Consider the following 19322-nt stretch of genomic DNA (forward strand, 5'->3'; position numbering starts at 1 on the left):
CGGAGAAAGTACATGGACAGGACATGGTGGCCAGGCTTCTTACGTCGACCCGTGAAACAGCAAAACCATGACAGATGATGATGAATATCCTATGAAACTTTTACTTCGTATCTTATTTAGCTTTCCTTTCGTTCTATAACAAAATCACAATTGCCTTCTTTTCGGTAGTCAGCCACTGGAAATTGCATCATAAAGTTCTAGCACTGAAGGGTGGTAGAATTAACACACTCATTTTCTTTCTACATTTAGGACTTTAAAAGTCTCGTTATACATCCAGGTCGCCGCTCTGAGAGCTAGCCGCGTAATCAGTAGTTCAGTAATTCAGTTTTCAGTAGTTCAGTTTTCAAAGTGGGAGTTGAAGTCTTAATGAAAACAAAACACCCCTGAGGTGTGTCACCTTATTTACACCAAGGAATTATGCGAAGCAATATTTTAAAATGAGGTCCCATGAAAATTTGAAAAAATTCAAGTAAAACGTGCCAGTGGCATGAAATTCACAAATAACATTTTATATTCTCTGACCTTACTTAATATAGCACAAAAAATACTTTAAATGATCACCATCGTAATCACAACACAGCTGAATACGACGAAGCATGTTTGAAAACAGTTTGCAGCATGTTGTTCTTGTTGTTGTTGTGTATGCAATGTTGGAAATTACGTGGGATATATTTGCCAGTCTCCTGGAACATCTTCACAAGCTTTTTCATATTGCAGCTATGGATGCTTTTAAAATTGCCTACAAAAAATCACGTGTGAGCAATTTTAAATGACTCTGGTCTGAGCTAATGTTCTACCATAAACACACGTTCCTCTATGCTGAACGCCATATTCGTTTATTGGGTTCATTGCGCATGCGCATCCGTAGTTTTACAGGTTGCCGACAGATGCCGACACCATGCTTAGAATAAAGAATGTTTCAGGTACTCTTTTACTCGAAATTATTCACATTTTCATGCGTTTTCGTTTAAAACGAATACCATGTATATTTTCCGTTTCTACGTGTGAAAAAACTAAACTATATTTATGCTTAGCGCACTACAAATGGCAGGATTCGTATCGCAATTCGCTCGATCTGTACAACCAATCCGAATGCAGCCCCAATGTAGCCTTTCGAGATGTAATATTTAACTGATTTGTAATATTGATCTTTCTGTGTAATGTTTATATATGTGTAATGCTGTATTAATGTATTCTTCAGTTCTTGTTCTTTTGTGCTGCAGTCGAAGTTTCCTGAATGACAAGCAGCTATTCATACTTATTCTGTGAGCACTTTTTTCTTTCATTCTGGTATATTCTTCTTCGGATTCATTAATTTCCTTTACTTGTGACAGTATACTGTCACGTTCAGGCGAATTTCAGCGGGAACAGATTACTGAGATTTGAACCTATGGTCGTCACGAAAAATCGTTGCTTATATGGGACGTGACTCGAACACTGTAGAGGGTGTTCTGAAAAGCAGTACAAGAAAATAGTCATTACGCAGGTTCTAGAACCACCAAACGAATATCAGCACGGACGATCAAAGGGTTTGTCGACTGGTTATACTGTACTTCTTATATCCATTACAGCTTCACCAGATTTCAAAATTCATGACACCAGCTCTGGATAGTTGTATCAGCCAGAACCATTTTCAGAAGGCCAGGAGAATTCGGGCTGCATTCTTGTCAATCATTGATTTCTGTAAATGTCATACCATAATATCGTTGTCGGTGTTTACAACGGCAACAGTAAAAAGCTTATTAGTGTAATAAATGGTGTACAATTTCAGCAACTGGTATCCGTTCTGTCTGGGAGCCAGCAATGGGCAATAGGCTCGCGAGAGGAGTGAGAGAAGATTAGTTCACCTTTCATTAGTGAATATCATACCGGGATAGTCTTGGTACAGGAAGCCATCACCTATAAATGCATTCCTTGAGTCATTACTAAGGGCACTTTGATGACCAACGTTATGCTGATACTCTTCTGAGACCAGTCCCCTTCCCATTCACACAAATTTTCCGTCTCGGATGCCATCTTCACTATCTTTGTCATATTACTATGTCTCACTGCCACACAAGGTCAGCCTGCCTGCAGTAAAGTACATTTGGAACATAATGGAATGTACATTTACCTCCGCACTTCGTACAGATGATTTTAAAGATTCAAAACTTATAGCACGATAGTCCAAGTATGTAAAGTTATGCCACTGGATGCTATTTGTCACTTTTCTGACTCACTTCCATAAGGAGCGGCCTGTAACACTGGGGAGAGCCATATGCAATATTGATGTTGCTCATACCCGGAGAGTAAATGAGTTCAATTTGCCGTGGAAACGCAATCATTTGTTTCGTACTGGGATTCTTGGTCCCATGCACGACTTGAGCTAAATAAAGTCCTGTTTGGGTGCGGCAATTTCAATAACGATCAATGCAGTCACTTTCATTCAACGATGTGAATGTACTGCCTTGCGTGCTATAGATTGTAAAATGAAAAACGAAACTGAATAATGCCAGGTTTCTGCAGTATTATCATTATTATCCGTGCGACCAAGTACATGCTAAGAAGGTCATTTGGCTGGAACGGAACTGCGTGAGCTTTGAACTTTTAACAATTTATTATGAAGCGCTTGTTCCGAATCATGTTAGCACACATGGCATGAAACAGGTAAAAAAATGCTACAACTAGCAATATAAAACAGACTCTAAAGGACAATTTGAAATATGTACGTCACACCTTGTTTCTACTAAAACGCGTAATTATAAAAATATATAAATACACCGTACAGGGAAATATACTACGCATCTCCACAAGTTGTTTACTCCAACTTGTGGAGTTGCGTAGTATCTCCTCAAGTTGGAGTAAACACCAAAAACTAGCTACACATTTTTTGGTGTTTACATACATGTTTTGCAGATTCGTATACCCTTTTAGGGCCTGTTCACAGGTACTTTATTGGAAATTTTATGACGATTTTAAATCTCTTTGAATCGTCTTTTATTGATAAAAATTTATTGTTAAAATAACTGTCTGCAAGAGTAATGATGCAGGATTGAAGCAACACGCCCGTGGATCAAATTCGACTTTAAGTTTGATAAATAACTGTATTTAAATGTCCAATCGATGATGATGTCCTTGAGTTGTCTCCGTATTTATTTTCCAAATGTACCCCCAACTTGTGTTGGGGACCCATTTGTAACTATTTATGCCGACCGGGCTAGCCAGGTGGGTAAAGTGCCTGCCTGGCAACCCAAAGGTCGCGAGTTAGAATCCCGCCTCGGGCTTGGATCAAAGTACTGCAAAAATCTTGGGAGGTGCACTATGGCCACAGAAGCCGATGCTCCAACAACTACCAAAAAAAAAAAAACAACTATTTATGTTTATAGTTTCATGTTTCATAATGGAATAATAGAAGGAAAATTTAACTTTCATTTTAGGATATCTTTCATCGGAATTTACCAGTGAAGGAGAATTTTCTACTTAACTATGACACTGAATCAGAGAGGCTTTTAAATAGAGGAAGGTGAAATATCTGATTTGCTTGACAGCAATGAGATGTATATCAAAATGCGTGCAGCCTTATATTTCCGCGTTGCCGCTTCCCCCTTGCCTTTTTTTTCCATCTCTTTTTCTTTAATTATACTTTCAGTGATGAGCATAATCGAGAGATTGTAATCATTCAGTCGATTATAGAAAATTCGATTCGTTCCATTATACCATCAATCGAATAATTAGTAGTTGCTAACAACAAATCATTTCATCTTTCATTATGGAAAATCATTTTCATACAATTATTATCATTATTATTATTATTATTATTATTATTATTATTATTATAGTATTGTATTGTATTATTATTATTATTATTAATATCAATTTATTTTCCGAAGAAATGTCCCTTTACAGCTATGCAGCTAGAGGACATGAGTTACATATAGAGATAAAACATAAAATACAGAGAAATACATTGTATACAGAGCCAGATACAATATACGGCCTTAAACAGCCACTGGTAAAGATACAAAAACATAAAGTTACAACAGATAAAAGTGCATACGGATACATCGGAGTGTGGATAGTGCGGCATCACATAGAGTCCACCTAGAGGATGACTAAGGAATACATGTCTGCAAGAATGGAAGCTCTGTATGTTCTGTCCTTGCAAAGTTTCTCAACGTCTATGGCTAATCTATTAAATATCTGGAAGGAGTTATGTGGAAACATGTTGTCCAGGGAGGACATGCTACGCAGCTTCGATCTGTATGGGAAGGTGTTGGACTGGCATCTTCTCCTGTCAGACGGTCTGGCGATGATATCCCAAATATCGGGTGACTTCAGTTTTCCGGATAGAGGCTGAGAGAGGGTAAGAAGGTTCCTAAAGATGATGAGACACCTCCAAGGAAGCGTATTAAGATTGGTGACCAGAACAGATTTTGAGATTGTAGGTGTTAGTCCGGCAACCCTATTTAGCCATTTCAAGATCCAGTATTCCAGGGAGAGGAACCTGGCTTGGTATGATGAGGGTGCTGAGGACCATATAGTCGAGGCATATAATGGAATTGGGAAAATGCAACCAACGAAGAATGTATTTGATGATAAGGTCCGGGTTATGGAAGTTGGAGATCTCTTGTTTTACTGCCCATAAAGCCGAATATACTATTATCATTCGAATGATTAGCAGTTATTAACTGCCAATGAGTATCATTCGATTATACTCATATCATTAGAGTGACGAAATTCCATATTTGGATTTTCAGAAAGTTTGTCAGCCATCCCAAATTTAATTAAATTCAGACCAACAGAAATTGGCCCCCTCCATAAAATTTCAAATTATCTCTACAGGGTGTCTCAAAAATATTGGTACAAACGTTTAGGGGAGGTAGGTAACATCTAAAGGAATGTGAATCGCGTAGGAACCCATAACCGGAAACGTCACGGGAAAGTAGTAGCAGAGGCACAAGAAGCAAAAATGACACAAGACAGTAATTAGTGGCAAACATTTATTTGACATCATATTAACAATGGAGTACGAGATGGATGCATTTCATGATGTTATAACAGATGCTCGAAGGTTCCACCATGAGACGCGATGCATGCGTCACACCGACGCAGCATGGATTGGCGGACACGGCCGAACACACCTGGAGTTTCTTTGACAGTAGAAGCAGCGCAGACGAGTCTCGCCACGAGATTCATTTCCGTCTCCACAGGCGATTCACACACGATAGATTTGAGGGGCCCCCCACAGAAAAATCAAGGCTCGATAAATCAGTGAGCGTGGGAGCCAGGCAACGAGTCCATCCCGGCCAATCCATCGACGCCCAAAACGCCTGTTCAAATGGTCACGAACACACCTTCCATAATGGGCAGGCACCCCGTCATGTTGAAACCAAATGTTGCGTCTCACATTTGCTGGAACATCGTCAAGTAACCCTGGTAGAACTTGTTCAAGAAAGATCCGATATTTAGCGGAGTTCATGCGCGATGGTAACAGGTATGGGTCGACTAAGCAGTCACCGACTATACCTGTCAACACATTTATTGAGAAGCGATGTTGTGCCGCATGGGCGCACACCGTGTGGGCCCTCTGCTAATCCATACACTAGGTGCATGTCTGCCAGCTCACAGTTCGTATATCGATGCATGCTCGTCGTGCGGCGACTACTGCTTGAATGAGTAAACCAGAAATTTTCCCTCTCGCGAACTGATGAACAGCGCCGTGTGTACCGACTTATGGTGACGTTTCCGGTTATGGGTTCCTTCACATTCCTTTAGATGTTACCTACCCTAAACGTTTGTACAATATTTTTGAGACAACCTGTATAGATAAATGGAATTATGTTTCAGATGCTTGAATGTTACTCGACAAGGAAGTGTTAAATTAACAACAAATTTTAAAATATGCTGAATTCGACAGCAGGTTCAGTTCCCCTGACAGAAACCTCACTCAGTTTAGGATGTTCGAGCATTACTCGAGAAGGAAAAGTCGGGTCGACACCAATTTTTACATATGTTTCGTTGGTCCCTGGAAAGCTTTAGAGGCCAATATGGTTGAATAGGTTGTAAATTTTTTGTAAATAAATGTGTCTTTAATGTTCTGCTAAAACCCGCTTTACACCCTAGAATCTACAGTTTTCTGTGAACTGCAGTCAGATTTGCGTAATGTGGGGTTGGGTTTGAGACGTCAGCTGTTTGAAATCTCAGTAGGGTTCAAAATCAAAAATCAAATTAAAATCAGACAAACCAAACAAAAAACGTTTATAATCCCCCCCCCCACAACAGTGACTATTAATTTTTAACTACCAATCATGAAATGAAGAGGTCTGTGCGAAGATGGTGGCAAAAAACGGCTCATGACCTACGACTGAGACGAGAACACGTTTACCTCGACCATTTTGAAAAAAAATCAAGAGAAAACATTGAAAGACAGCGAGTACTCCAATGTCGAAAAATAAGCAATGATGAGCAATTCAAATTTCAAGATGGCGCTCATCGTTTTCTTTGAAGAGATGAGTTGTGGTCGTATAAGTGGGTGCCACATTGCAACAATGGACTGGCTCGCAAATTATTGGTGAGGAAATTTAAAATAAAAATAAATTTTCTGTTTATACTCCAGGACGACCAAACGAGTTCACAAGATAGACAGAATACAAGAAACAGCACCGTATGTAGCAGTCACGGGCTTGAACTCCGTGCGCCTGACCACTCGGCTCAGGCGGCTGTTTTCTGATAGGAAAATGAATCATACAGATGAAGCATACTTCCTACTCTCCATATTTGCACCATCTGACTTCTATTCTATCTATTCTCAAATAACCCCAATAATCGATCCATGGAGAAAAGGAGACTACAGACCCATCTGATGCCTATCTGGCAACAACGCTGGACTCCACAAAGGGAGAAATTACACGAAAGTTCCTGTCAAGTGTATAAGCTACATATCCACAGTATCTGTCCTGGTTCTCCCCAGGCTTATATACAACCTACCTCCTCACAGGGCACGGAGCAATCCGCTGCAAACTAAATCTGCTGGGAATTATTGATGACCCAAGGTGTGCCTGCGGCTCCCTGGAGTCCTGGCACCATCTTATGTACGAGTGCGAGTTGTAAGAAGATCTCCGTGGTTTACTTGTCATCCAACTTCATTTTATACGTACAAATCAGGAGCATTACCTACTGGAGGATGAAATCACCTACAGAGCCTTTTCTGAATTTGCCCAAAAGATGTTTGCTAGACGCCGGATACTTCCGCCACCTGCTGATCCTAACCTACTGGACCCACCTTAGATAAAGCCTCAAGCCCTGGTCAACCTGCCGCAAGGAAATCACACTCTGGAAGAACCAGGCTATAACAACAAAAGTGCAAACCAACCAATCACTACGTCATCATCACCACAAAGAACAGGACATCAGTTCCAAAAGTGACCACCAAAACCGGACCAGACTCACTGAACGGACCCTCTACATTTTAAAAGACAATTGGACTGGACAGGCGTCCCAAGTGCTACCAGACTCAGACTATAACTAGGACAAACTGGAAGATGGGTCACCATTCCCATGAGTGACATTTCTTAGACCGGACTGGACTCACTGAACAGGAACTCCTAAGAAACAGCTTTGATGTTTAAGGCCATCTTGGCTCTCAAAACCATGCTCCCTTACATAGTCCTTTCTTCCCCTTTCCTCCCAGTGGGGGGAGCTGACGGTCTCTTTGTCTCCTCCCCCCCGCTGATCCCTCCTTCCCTCTGGTGGGGCATGGGCCTGCCCCACTGACACCTTGGAGCCGCCTTCTCTATTGACCCCATATTTCTGTCTGTTTCCCCCCAGACTTCAGCTCACCCCCTGCTCTCTCTTAAAAATTTACATGACTAGTGTTCAAACCAACCCCTAGTAATCGTACCCCACACTCAAAAACTTAATTAACACAATTTTTAATTACCTCGGCTAACCCTATTTCTTTTCCCCTCCCCCGTTTTTTATTTTTTTTATTTTTTTATAGGTCCTTGCCACTGAAATCTCAGGAAATTAGGTGGCAGGACCTGCCAGAGTAAATAACTATAATACTGGTATACCTGGTCTGCCTCAACGGGGCAGAGTGTGGACAACGTTGGGTCCAATTAGGAGCCTAACGGCTGAATGACCAGAGGAACAACGGTACACGACACTACACATATACAAAATCCATACACTTTTAAACCTCTGGCATTTACAGTGTTCTGTTCCGCACCCACAATGTATACTACGCAGAGATAGGGGGGAAACCCTTGGTGCCGTTTGACACTAAATACACTCTACACTCTCAAATAATAAAACTCTGAAAGGGACAAATTTTGAGATCATTAGAGGAAGTCCAACAGCCGTACATCGAGGGTACTAAAGTCGATATCGGTAAACAGGTTCCAAATGCTTCCAATCGTTGCAGAAGAGAATGGTTTTATATGCAGCTGCCCAAAGGAACTATTTTGAAGGAGAAATGCAAACAATTTATAAGCTGAATTTTAATTTACTTTTAAAGTCATTGTTACAGCTTTCTGTACCCACATATCATATATGCCCAGAAATACCCGAAGACCAAACACTTTTAATTAAATGGTCTGAGAATTCTGGTTATCCGAAAAGTGAAGTCTAGAAGGATTTAAACCACCCACAAATTCTTCAGAATTTGTGGATGGATCTCATGAAGTTCGAAAGAGCTTCCTCTTTCCAACTTCATGAAACTGAAACTTTTCACATAACTGAAAAGTTTACAGGTGAATTATTTTGTTGAATGATAATTACCCCTGAAATCAGTTAAAATATGTGTAATGTACGGTAGTAATTCGATACAGCCGGTATTTCAAGTGATTAAAGCCTACCTATGTACAGTGTAATTTAAGTGGTATAACAGTTAGGAGAAATTATGATCCACCTACGTCTGAGTAGCTTATAGTTTGAGAAATAGTATTACCAAATACGTGAATACTAGCTAAGTGAGGGAGATGAGGATTGCAGCCACTTGAATACTTGAGATAAGTAGGAAAAAATCATCAATCCCTGCTGGCATTCTCGCATTTTCACACCGTCAAGCAACAACTCGTAAACCACATACACAAACACGTACTGCATAATTCATGTTACACTTATACCATGATGGCGTCATCTGACTATTAGCTGTCACCACATGAGAACACCCGACTACGCCTCAAGTAGCAGCTACTTGAAGCGGAAAGCCGCTCGATAAACAAACCACCAGTCACCGGGAACTTCCAGGTGGAAAGATGATAGAGATCTGAGTTGGAGAGGGGGGGGATATTCTCGCAAACGGGGTAACTTCTAAAGCAGACGAGGAAGTAGAAAAGTTGTAGCAGGAAGACCAAGAACGTGATGAATGATTAATTTATGCAATTTTATATAAACGAACGACTGAAATAGCAAGAAAATGTTTTTTTCTGTTGTCTGCGATCAGAGGCCTGCGCTGCGCCTGAGGCTGTGTGCCGAGTTGTTTACCTTCGGTCGGCTTGGACCACCGGTACCTTTTTCTCTTCCGTATTTGAAGGGCCCAAAATGGATATTTTGCGCTTAGATAAAATCATCTATAACATTCGTAAAGAGTAAGATTAATGAGAAAATTATCGCTTCATATTTCGCTCAGTAATTAATATTTTCTTCCTTTTTCACTCTTGCATTTTTCTCTCTTATTTATGGCAGTTTATCTAACCAGTCCAAGAACCACTGACTTATTTAATAGAATGACTCTAAAATATTGAACTACCAAAGGAAATCTGTAAAATAACAAAATTAATTTGGTGCTAAATGTATTATTACAGTTAATTTCATTACTTATGGCAATGCTTCCTCTAACCTGTGTGGCAAAGCCGTAACTAGGGCAGGGCAAAAGGGACTCTTGCCCTCGGCGCATGAAAATTGGGGACGCAAAAACGATAGATTTTAAACAATATTGGGTGCGATACTCATTTTGTAGTATTTAATTATTTATTTATTCATTATTAATTTATGATGTTTATTTATAAGTTATTAGGAGGTGCAGGAATACTTAGGTAATTACAATAAAGCACCTTATCAAAATACATCCTCGCGAGTTACGATCGACCTTTCAGACAGAGTGGAAAAGACCTGGATTCGTATCCCCTGAAGATGGAAGAAAATTTTTTGGGGTATTTTTGCACCCGTAGCAGATTTAGTCGATCACGGTAAAGGGCTGGAAGGTACTCTCCTCGCGGAAACTTGGGATTCTCATCTATCAAAAGAGACAAACCGAACACGAAATACAATTTAAAGACACAATATATTGACGCCTCATAGCCTTGTGTTATTTAGAAACTTTTTTTGTTTGTTGACGCCTTAGGAAGAGCCACTGACCAATTAAAATTTGTTGCAAACTGTAGACAGTATGCCGAATACATGGCTTCCTAAAGAATTTAACTCGCCAGATGTTTCTAGTTTTTATTTTTGTTGAAACTGAAAAATGCAAAATTCTTGTCCGTATATGCATGTTTACCAAACATTATTCACTGAAAATACATTAATAAAAAATAAAGATTTCCAGAAAGACAATCTTGCTATATACTACTTCATATACCTGTATTTCTATAAATGTGTCGGAGGATTAAAGGCAACATTCTTTCAATCTGAAAGTAACCGTCAAAAACTACTTAGAGATTGAATATTGTGAATCCTTGCATTATCTACGTAATCAATTGAAGAATCCAAAAATGATTAGATGAAGTATTATTTAAAAAATTACAAGCAACCTTGGCTTCTACATTTCAGTGATTGTCCATTAGTCGTTGTTTCATTATGAAAATATGAAGGTTTTTGTAAGTCTTCAACAAAAGCATCTCTCATCTCCTGGCTCAGTATTAAAATGTTTAATTGGTTTTAAACTGGGTGAAATCATAATTTGATTTTCAAATTTAGAACCAGTAATAATACTGTTTGGATTTTAAATTTTACTGCTAATATTCTGCAAGATTTCTCAGAGCGTGTAGTAGATGCAAAATTATTGAACCGTGAAAGATCCGAGAGAGACAATTTATAGCATTTTGTCATCTATATTTTTAACTGGAAATTACATTCTTTCATCAGGGTTTGGTTATTTATTGCTTATTTTAATTACCTGAATAAAACAGGGGGTTAGAAAAGTAGAAAAATAATATTATAAAACAAAAATGCAATAAATATGGAAAAGAAATTTTACATGACACTAAACACTGAATAAAAACTTCATTCAATCTCTCCATTAGGTAAAAATGGCAGAGCACACAGGCGAAAGAAACCTGGGCAAAACGGCAGTTTAACATCTCCTGTTACCAGCGAGGACCTCGAAAAAGAGCTTATTGACGTGTCTGGACGTAGAAACAAAGCTGGAAAAGGAACATCCAAACAACCGGTGAGTAAAGTGAACTAGACAAGGTCGTCAAAGTACCTGACCCTTTCAAGTTGCAGACACACAGAAAGAAAGAAAGAAAGAAAAAAAAAAAAAACATTGCAGAGTGAAAACAGAAATACTAATGGTAACCAAAGTTGTAGCCGTCAGCAAATGGACATCACAATGGACTTCAACGACAAGGCATGCACGATGTTTTCTAAAAATTTCCAGGCGACTTTGCTTGCGATGTTTGCAGTCGAACATTTATCAGATTTTTTTTTTTGTATTTTTTAAATTCGGTATTTATAGATGATCATTTAGTCTGCATGCAGTTACTTTTCTAAAACAATTATATTTGGTCTTTCAGAAAGCACCCATAGTTGCTTGGTTTTGGTATGGTTTGGTGTAAGATTTTTCTGGCGCATTAGCAACAAACAACGGCTATTACGAGCCTCCAAAGTTGCACAAAGTAATCAATATTTTTAAAGTCAAATCTTTACAAAAATATATACGCGCAAATTAAAGGGTTTTTTTAGGTGTAAATAGTAAATGCAAACGAAAATTTATAATGTAATATCATATTCCAGCAATAGCTTTTGGCAACATGCTCTTTTTTGCTTACCTTTTTTTAATCTATTTTATCCAAGTTGCAAAATTGGAGTGGCATTTTAAGACAATAAATAAATTTCAAGAAATTTATAGTGAAGTACATTATGTTGATGTTTCATAATTACGTTGTGTCGATTTTTTTTTTTTTTTTTTTTTTGCATTACTGTGTTACGTTAACCGTGTGTTCGAAAAACAAGCCGATGTAGCCATCCCGGAGAATAACCATAAACTTGATTATTTATTCCATAAAATTAGAAAACATGCATTATTTTTTCCCACAGTAATATTATTTCAAAACATTATCAGCATATTTATATATATACATTATTAACTGACTGCATCAAGTGCCTTCAACATATTAAAATTAATATTTAATGCTGTTACGCAATGCTAAACACAATTTAGAATTTCTTAAAAGACTTGGAGGAATACAACAGAATGTTAGTGTCCCATTTTTTCCCTCCTTCCCCATCAATAATTGCAATTTACTCTTTTAAGATGCCTAGAGATAAAACAGGAACTTAATGCAACCACCACCTGAGCTCCGTGACGTGTAAGCAAAGCACGAAACATCAAATAGGCCATGACTGAAAGCCGCTTAAAACTGCTTTTGTGTGTGTGTGTGGTTACGCACGAGTCCACCGGACGCTACAACTTAACACTGTAACGTGGAAGTGTAAGTCGTGGATCTTCAAGGTCACGAAGACAGCTGCTGTCTGGAACTTATAACATGCAACATACACAGGATTCCACAGTATGTTTATCTTTCTTCCGCCAGTTTCATCATTCATCGAAAATCTGTTTAAGCATATCGCAGCTTCCGAATGGTATTAGCAGCTCAGTTGAATGACGTTTCGATCCCAGTAACAACAGGATCAGTCAAAAAAACCGAAGTTTCTGAACCGAGGTATTTGACAGTTTTCACCACATAGAGATAAACTTCTTTTCCGATTAAGCACACTGCTTGTGAGGTCTTATACGTTGGTCTTGCAGAGAAAATCGAAATCTGAATAATTGCTTGTAGAATTATTAGACTGTTAGCCTCCAAGCGATATTTATCCTGTTTACAAAGTTGGTAGTCATTATGATGGCTTCGACCACGATTTTTATCACTCTCGTTCATTTTTCATAAAACATGCCAACTCGCCAAATTACATCGTTTTACATGAATTAAAAAAAGAAATGTTGAATACATGTTCTACATGAATTTTAAGTTACAATCCCATCTTTTAAAAGAGCACTGAGGATACGGGATTTTTTTTTTTTTTAATGAAAACCCCAAAGACGAGAGGTATTAGAACCTATAGTACTTAGGACCGTGCTTGGGTTGGAGGTTGAGAAGACGAAAGAAGATATTTGTTGACATTAGTTCTGTGAGTTTAAAGTTGGAGAGTAAATGGATGTTGGCTGATGGCGGCATGTGTTCGGACTGTTTTGAAAGAGAGAGCGGGAATTATAGAAGCCAATTCAGAAGAACAGTGCCCATGGATGTATCTGTAGAAGAGGCATGCAGCAGAAACAGTACGTCTATGAGAAAGCGAGTGGAGAGACTCTGTTAGAGATGAATCATTAATTAACCTAACTGCCCTCTTCTGAATGGGATCAAGAAGCCTGAGAGAGGTTTTTTTTGGGGGGGGGGGGGGCACCGCCCCAGAACAATATTCCATGGTAGGGCGGATTTGCGATTTATACAGAGTGAACAGCAGTTTGGAAGAAAAGTAACGCAGACAGCAAAAGAGAGAAAACCAAGTTTTTTAGATGCAGAGGAAGCAATATTTGTAATGTGCTTGTGCCAAGAGAGATTAGAAGTCAGGGTAAGGATTTGCTTGGAAGGAAAAAAAATAAGTAAACAGATTTCTTTTTTTTTTTAATATATTCTGGGTCGGCTACAGAAGATCAAAGGAGTTTACAAGAGTATTTCATGATAATTCTGTAGCACTCTACTAAGGTTCATGTTTTCGAAAATACTTTAATTATATTTAAGTCTTCTTCCTCAAAACTATATAATAATTATAATTTTACCATGGTTGTCGATGGAATTAAAAGATCAACTGACTCGGTTTCTAAATTCGAAGTGGATGTAATCTCGTACCCACAAAATCCCTAAAAAGATTCTGGAGTGGATGTGCACCCGCATAGGTGATATCACGCCTAAAATATCTCTCGGCTCAATAGCATCTTAATACGCTCTCGCGGCAAACACAGTGGTTGTGACTGCTGTTTTTCCACATCATGTGGAAAAGGTCCAGTTCGATTTCCGCTGAGAAAGGGCATGGTTTCTTCACCTGGAAGCTCGAATTCTGTGTTCGAAAATAGGTAAATCCGATAATAGAATACGATCATATTACAGTTAGAGTAGACTGAGCGCATCATAAATTTACCTTAGAACAAAAAACAAAACAGAACGGTTAAAAATTAAAGAAATGTTTAATATTTACCAAATTATTTACTATTGCACTTAATATTACTATAATTAATTAATTGATATAATGATATTTCTTATGACTTTTTCATGATCAGGGATTATAAGAAAGCAATGAACATTTTCTTTTCCAGTCTTGGACGGATCTCCTTATAAAACTGTTCCATGTACATAAATGCTCGTATTATTTTTTATGGTATAATTTACTTTTAACCCTTATTTATTTACAACTTAATGCTTATAACGTTGTGTATCTGCATGTACTGTATACTATTCTGTTGTACATATTAACTGAACACATGCCTGTAGTAATCATGTGGACATGTGTTGTGTCTTACACAAGGCGGCCCCTAAACGTTAGTTCATCTCCGCCATGGTTCTCTGTGATGATATACAAGACTCTGTACAATGGCCAGAAATGAGTGTAGTGTGTGTGTTGTTGTGTTGTTTAGCTGTTTCTGGCCACTTTGCTACCAGGAAGACTGCTTCCCTGTACCCGTCCACGCCACGAGGAGGCGGGCCCAACTATACACGCGTACTAAACTAAATGTAATATTTCCAACACCCATAGGAATAGGCGCAAGTCCTATGGGTGCAGCAGTCTCCTATAATCACGTACGGTGGTGAATACCACAAAGAATCCCGCATCCACTGAAGAAAATATAATAGCAATGGATGCCAGCAGTTCCTAAACCGAGAAAGCCCAAATCTGGGTACAAGCAGTTTAAAATTCCGTCTCTAATAAACTGGAGGCCAGCGAATTTTTCCCCGTAAGGAACTAGCAAAAAAAAAAAAAAAAAAAAGAACTGTTTCCAAGGGACTAGCATAATTAACAATTTTAGGGAAAAAAATGTATGGAAAAATATTATTTCGTTTCAAAAAATAAAAATTAATAAATAAAATAAAGATAAAAAAATAATAATAAATTAATTAGATAAAATGTTAAAATAATTATTATTATTGAAGAAAAAAAAAGTAGCTTTGTTGAGTATAGTTGAGTATAGCTCAGTAATCTGTGTCGTCTGTTAAAAACCTGTGTGGCAAATTCCTGTAGAGCTGAGAAGGCATTTTGATTTGCAATAAAATATCATGCACTGTACTAGATAATGCTTGTCTTAAATCTTGGTAAACTGAGCAGAAGAATAAGACATGACTCCAGTCTTCGGAGGAGCAGCAGAAACAGGTATCTTACGTTGCTAGTTTGAATTGAAGAAGACGAGAGTTCAAAGAACCGTGGCCAATTAGAATTTATAATGTAAGAAGGCTTGGGTAGAACCAAAACTGATTGCTTTTTGAGGTAGTGAATTTAATATCTGGTATAAAACATCTGGTAACTGCTTCTTTGATCGAGGAATTCCATCTCATTTGCCATCTTTTATGAAGCTCAGTCCAACGTTTCGCTCTTTCATTCTTTGGATCGGCAGTGGGATCATAGGTAAAATCGGAAAATGTTAGAGGACGTCCTTTACGAATATAGTAAACAAAGCCTTTGTACGTAAGATCCAGAGGTAATAAGCCTGCGATGGCTTGCAAAGATGAGGTTGAAACTGTTCAACAAGTTCTCAGGAGAGCTAGCAAAAAGGTCCATTGGACACTGTCTAGTTTGGTTTGAACTGTAATAAGTTTGGTTCTGTGAAACCATATGCTGGCTGCATATGTAATGTTTGGAATAAACACTGTGTAGTATAGAATTCTGAGGATTCCCTTTTTTAAACCCCAGTCCTGCCGAGAGATTTTGAATAACATGGGCGTAAAAGTTTTCACTTTTTTTGGAAAGATTCTGGATGTGTGGTAAGAATGGCAATTTTTCATCAAAGATAATACCAAGATGCTTATGGAAAATGAGTCCACTTAACCTACAAAAAAAAAACAACAAAAAAAACCCTTTTATGTGTGCTGTCCTATTCAGGATGCTATATGGAGTAGGATAAGTGTGTGAAAATGGAGAATGAATGTGAATCTCCTAAGTGTTAATTATTGTACCCGGAATATCTTTCTATGCATTAAAATAATTTTCCTCCTAGTGATATTTATTCAGCTAATGAGAGAAGAAAGATGCGGGTTATGTGGTAATACGTAACATATACAGTACTAAAATACTTAACAGAAGCTTGTTTTACTGTGGTAAAACAAGCTTCTGTTTAAGCGTGGTCACGCGTTATGTTTATCTAACATAACCACGAGATACCATTCTTGATTTCCATATGTAACGTATTTATGTATTCGCAGCAGAGGAAGAAACACAGTGTCGAAAGCTTCTTCAAGTATTTTATTTTACTTTATCAAAAGAAGCGAGCAGGGGGCGAAGCCCCTAGTGTATATTAAAAAAATCAAATATTCTTTCAGGTTAAGTTGTATAAACATGAGTAAATATGAACATTTTTAACATTTTTACAGGGCGCCTGTGTAAACTACGCGGTGACCGAATGAATGTTTATGATCACTAGAAAAAAAAACAAAAAACTGATGTCTTGGTAGTTGTTATATTTAGGTAGTACCTGTGTCCTGTCTCTCTCTGTATAATGATGAAAGTAAAATGATAAATGTGTGTTAGTCTGCCATCGGGACACCGATTTATTGTGCCGCTGTAGCAGCCACTAGGATAAATGGAAGAGAAACCGGACACAAACAAAAAACGAAACGCAAAGACAAAGATAAGTATATAAAAAAGGGAGGAAAAGTGTAATTGTGTAAATTTAAGTTTGACAGGAGTGCAATTGGGCTCAGTGCATCCCCCAAATTAGACTGCAGTGGGGACAACCTCCCAGGGAACCCCCCTGCCCTGCTGACATCATGCACCCCTCTTCTCAGGCATAACGTGGGATTTTCTGAAACGAGCTTCAGCTGGCCTAGCCGAAAGCATGCATGTCCACAGCGCAATATCCTCCCCCCCCACTTCCATAGCTCCCATCCTACGAACCCAACCTTTTCACATGGTGGACGCTACCACCACAAATCTTTTCCTGCTCTTAACAGTCCCCCCATGGATGGGTTCCTTCCACAGGGATGCCCCTCTATCCCTTTAACTTCCTATTTACAGGTGGAAAGTCTTTCTATCACCTACCTCCTTCATCTGTTCCTCTCCTCCTCCTCCTCCTTCTCGTAGCCGAGTGGTGAGGCACGAAGGTGCATAAGGACACGTGCTTTGAGTGACGGGGATTCAAGCCCGTGACTGCTAAATACCGTGATGTTTCTAGTATTCTATATATCATATTCCGTGTAGTCGTCCCAGAGTATAAACAGAAAATATATTTTATTTTTCATCTGTCTCCTCCACTCCTTTTCTCACTTTGCGGGTTTTTTTTTTAATTTTTTAATTTTTTTTTGCTGTGGCCCTCCGTGGCAAGCTCAGGCATCATCCAGGGCTCGCCCCGTCAGAGACCTTTCTATTCCCTAGTACACCCCCTAAAGACCAGCACACAGAAAAATAAGAGACCCAAAAGAATCATGTGGCAAGCCAAAGCCCACCGCAATCGGCGAATAATACCGGAATACCTCAACAACAAACACTAGATGCTATCGGCACAGCAATTTATTGTGCCGCTGTAGCAGCCACCAGGATGAATGGAAGAGAAACCAGAGACAAACAAAAAACAAAACGCAAATACAAAGTACCACCAACATGGGAAAGAAGGCTACAGCAGAAAATAGAAGAGATAGGAGTGAAGATATGCCAATTGACCCAGTACCAATGGGCTAACAGAAGAAAGAAGCTGGTCAGAAAAGTGAACACCATCCTCAAGAAAGAAAACATCCACAACACACGAGACCTATAATCAGAGGATCGAAGAATATCTGGACACCTTTAAGCAGAACCTCCTGAACTCAGCAGGAGACTTCGCTGATACAGGGAGATTGCCCAGAAGAAAACAAAACACAATCGGATATTTGACGAAAATCAGAGAGCCTTTTACAAAAATAGGACAAAAGGAGAAGAAGGAAAAATTACACCCGAATGGAAGGCACTCGAGGAGTTCTGGGGATACCTGTGGAGTAGCATAGTTAGCAGTAAGGGCTATCCCCCCCCCCCTGGATAGAGCTAGAACGGAAGAAAACCAATGATATACAAGAGATGACAGAATGGAGAATTAAGGAGGAAGAAGCACATACAAAAGTCGACTGGCGAACCCCAGGGATAGATAACATCCACAACCCCAAAGCAGTTCACACAGATGATAAGGCACTTTTACACAATCCCAGATTTTCTGACTCAAGGAATCACCTATCTGAAGGCTAAGGACAAAGTACCCCATACCCAGCGAAGTACAAACCTATCATCCATCTCCCAACAATGTACACGATCCTGACCATCTTCATAACTAAGATACATCAGACAACTTGGATCCAGGGCCAGAAAATCATGGCTGAGCAGCAGAAGGGATATAAGCATATGAGGAAAGGATGCAAGGAGCAATTGACCACTGACGCGGCAGTTAGCGAGCAAGTCTATGTACAAGAAGTCCCCAATACACGGACTACATCGACAACCGCAAGGCCATCGACTCCGTATACCACAGCTGGCTGAAAGAGAAACTGAAGATATACAGAGTCAACCCGACACTGACACACGTCCTAGAAGAAACCATGACGAAATTGAAGACCACCATCAAGGTCGAGAACATTACGACAAAACCGGGCCCCATCAGAATAGGAATCTTCCAGGAAAATGTCTTGAGTCCACTATGATTCTGTCCAGTCCTCAACCCACGGTCCACCATGCTCAATAACAGCAAGTACTGATATACCGTTAAAGAAGGAGGAAGAACCTGTACAACCTCTCTCATCTGGATGATGTCAAACTCTATGGGGAAACCGAGAATCAACTCCAAATACTACTCCGGATCATCAAAGAGTTCAGCACTGACATCAGATGCTATCTGGCCTAGACCAAATGCAGGACTCATGGATTGCACCAGGGATATAGAGTCGGACTAAACCATTAGC

The 19322-nt window shown here is 39.1% G+C and overlaps 1 protein-coding gene across 1 annotated transcript in view; it reads left to right on the forward strand.

Annotated features, from left to right (window-relative positions):
• The window catches only part of LOC150084931 (uncharacterized), a 114062-nt gene that overhangs the window by 82464 nt on the left and 12276 nt on the right, over positions 1 to 19322 (forward strand). The window contains exon 6 of the mRNA XM_090376395.1: positions 11223 to 11368. Coding sequence (XP_090232521.1) covers positions 11223 to 11368 — 146 coding nt within the window. The remainder of the gene's footprint in view (positions 1 to 11222; positions 11369 to 19322) is intronic.

The sequence above is a fragment of the Mastigoproctus giganteus genome, chromosome 6 (genome assembly GCF_048544385.1).
Source record: "Mastigoproctus giganteus isolate SK-2022 chromosome 6, ASM4854438v1, whole genome shotgun sequence".
Taxonomy (NCBI): Eukaryota; Metazoa; Arthropoda; class Arachnida; order Uropygi; family Thelyphonidae; genus Mastigoproctus; species Mastigoproctus giganteus.